The 657-nt window shown below is 61.3% G+C and overlaps 1 protein-coding gene across 1 annotated transcript in view; it reads left to right on the top strand.

The window, feature by feature from the left end:
- The first annotated feature begins 456 nt into the window (after positions 1 to 456).
- Positions 457 to 657, top strand: part of LOC106748708 (serine/threonine-protein kinase BRSK2) — a 20112-nt gene continuing 19911 nt past the window's right edge. The window contains exon 1 of the mRNA XM_014627527.1: positions 457 to 630. Coding sequence (XP_014483013.1) covers positions 531 to 630 — 100 coding nt within the window. The 5' untranslated portion in view covers positions 457 to 530. The remainder of the gene's footprint in view (positions 631 to 657) is intronic.

Raw genomic sequence — 657 nt, 5'->3', positions numbered from 1 at the left:
CGGGCGAACGGCTGCTACGGTTGAAGCGACGATCGAGACGCACGGCGGACGTACCGCGCCGATCGTCCCCGTGTTGTCGCCGCCCGAATGAAACTAAGGGGATACGCGACGACGCTTGGAAATCCCGCGGGCAGAAAACAGAGCGACGCGACTCCCTAAGTTTTCTCTTCTCGTTACCTCTCTTCCTCCCCCTCTCTCTCTCTCTCTCTCTCATTCCCGTGGAACGCTTGACACTCGGAGTCTCGTTCATCGGGAGGGTAGGCACGCGAGCCGTGCCAAAGGATGCCGCGTAGAGACGCGGTGGGACGCGACAGACCGCCGGCATGAGGTCTCGTGAACGAGTGATAACGACGAACAAGTGAGTGAAGACCGGGGGAGAGAGCAGGTGGTGCAGGTGGAGGAGGAAGAAGCGGCGGAGGAGGAAGAGGAGGAGCGGGAGGTGGGATAGTGTGAAGGTTTCGGCATAAGTGGTTTTTGCAGGAAAACCTTTCAACCTGGCGGACCAAGAGGAAAGCGGCGATACGGCGGCGATGCAGGGCAAGGAGAGCCCCGTCGGGTCCAACACCCAGGAGACCCATCAGTACGTCGGCCCGTATCGGCTGGAGAAGACCCTGGGGAAGGGCCAGACAGGTGGGTGTGCACCGTCGTGATCCCCCC

This window comes from Dinoponera quadriceps, unplaced genomic scaffold (genome assembly GCF_001313825.1).
Source record: "Dinoponera quadriceps isolate SergipeBrazil2010 unplaced genomic scaffold, ASM131382v1 scaffold2094, whole genome shotgun sequence".
Lineage (NCBI taxonomy): Eukaryota > Metazoa > Arthropoda > Insecta > Hymenoptera > Formicidae > Dinoponera > Dinoponera quadriceps.
Note: the sequence above shows the minus strand (reverse complement) of the source record. Positions and strands in the feature narration are given on the sequence as shown.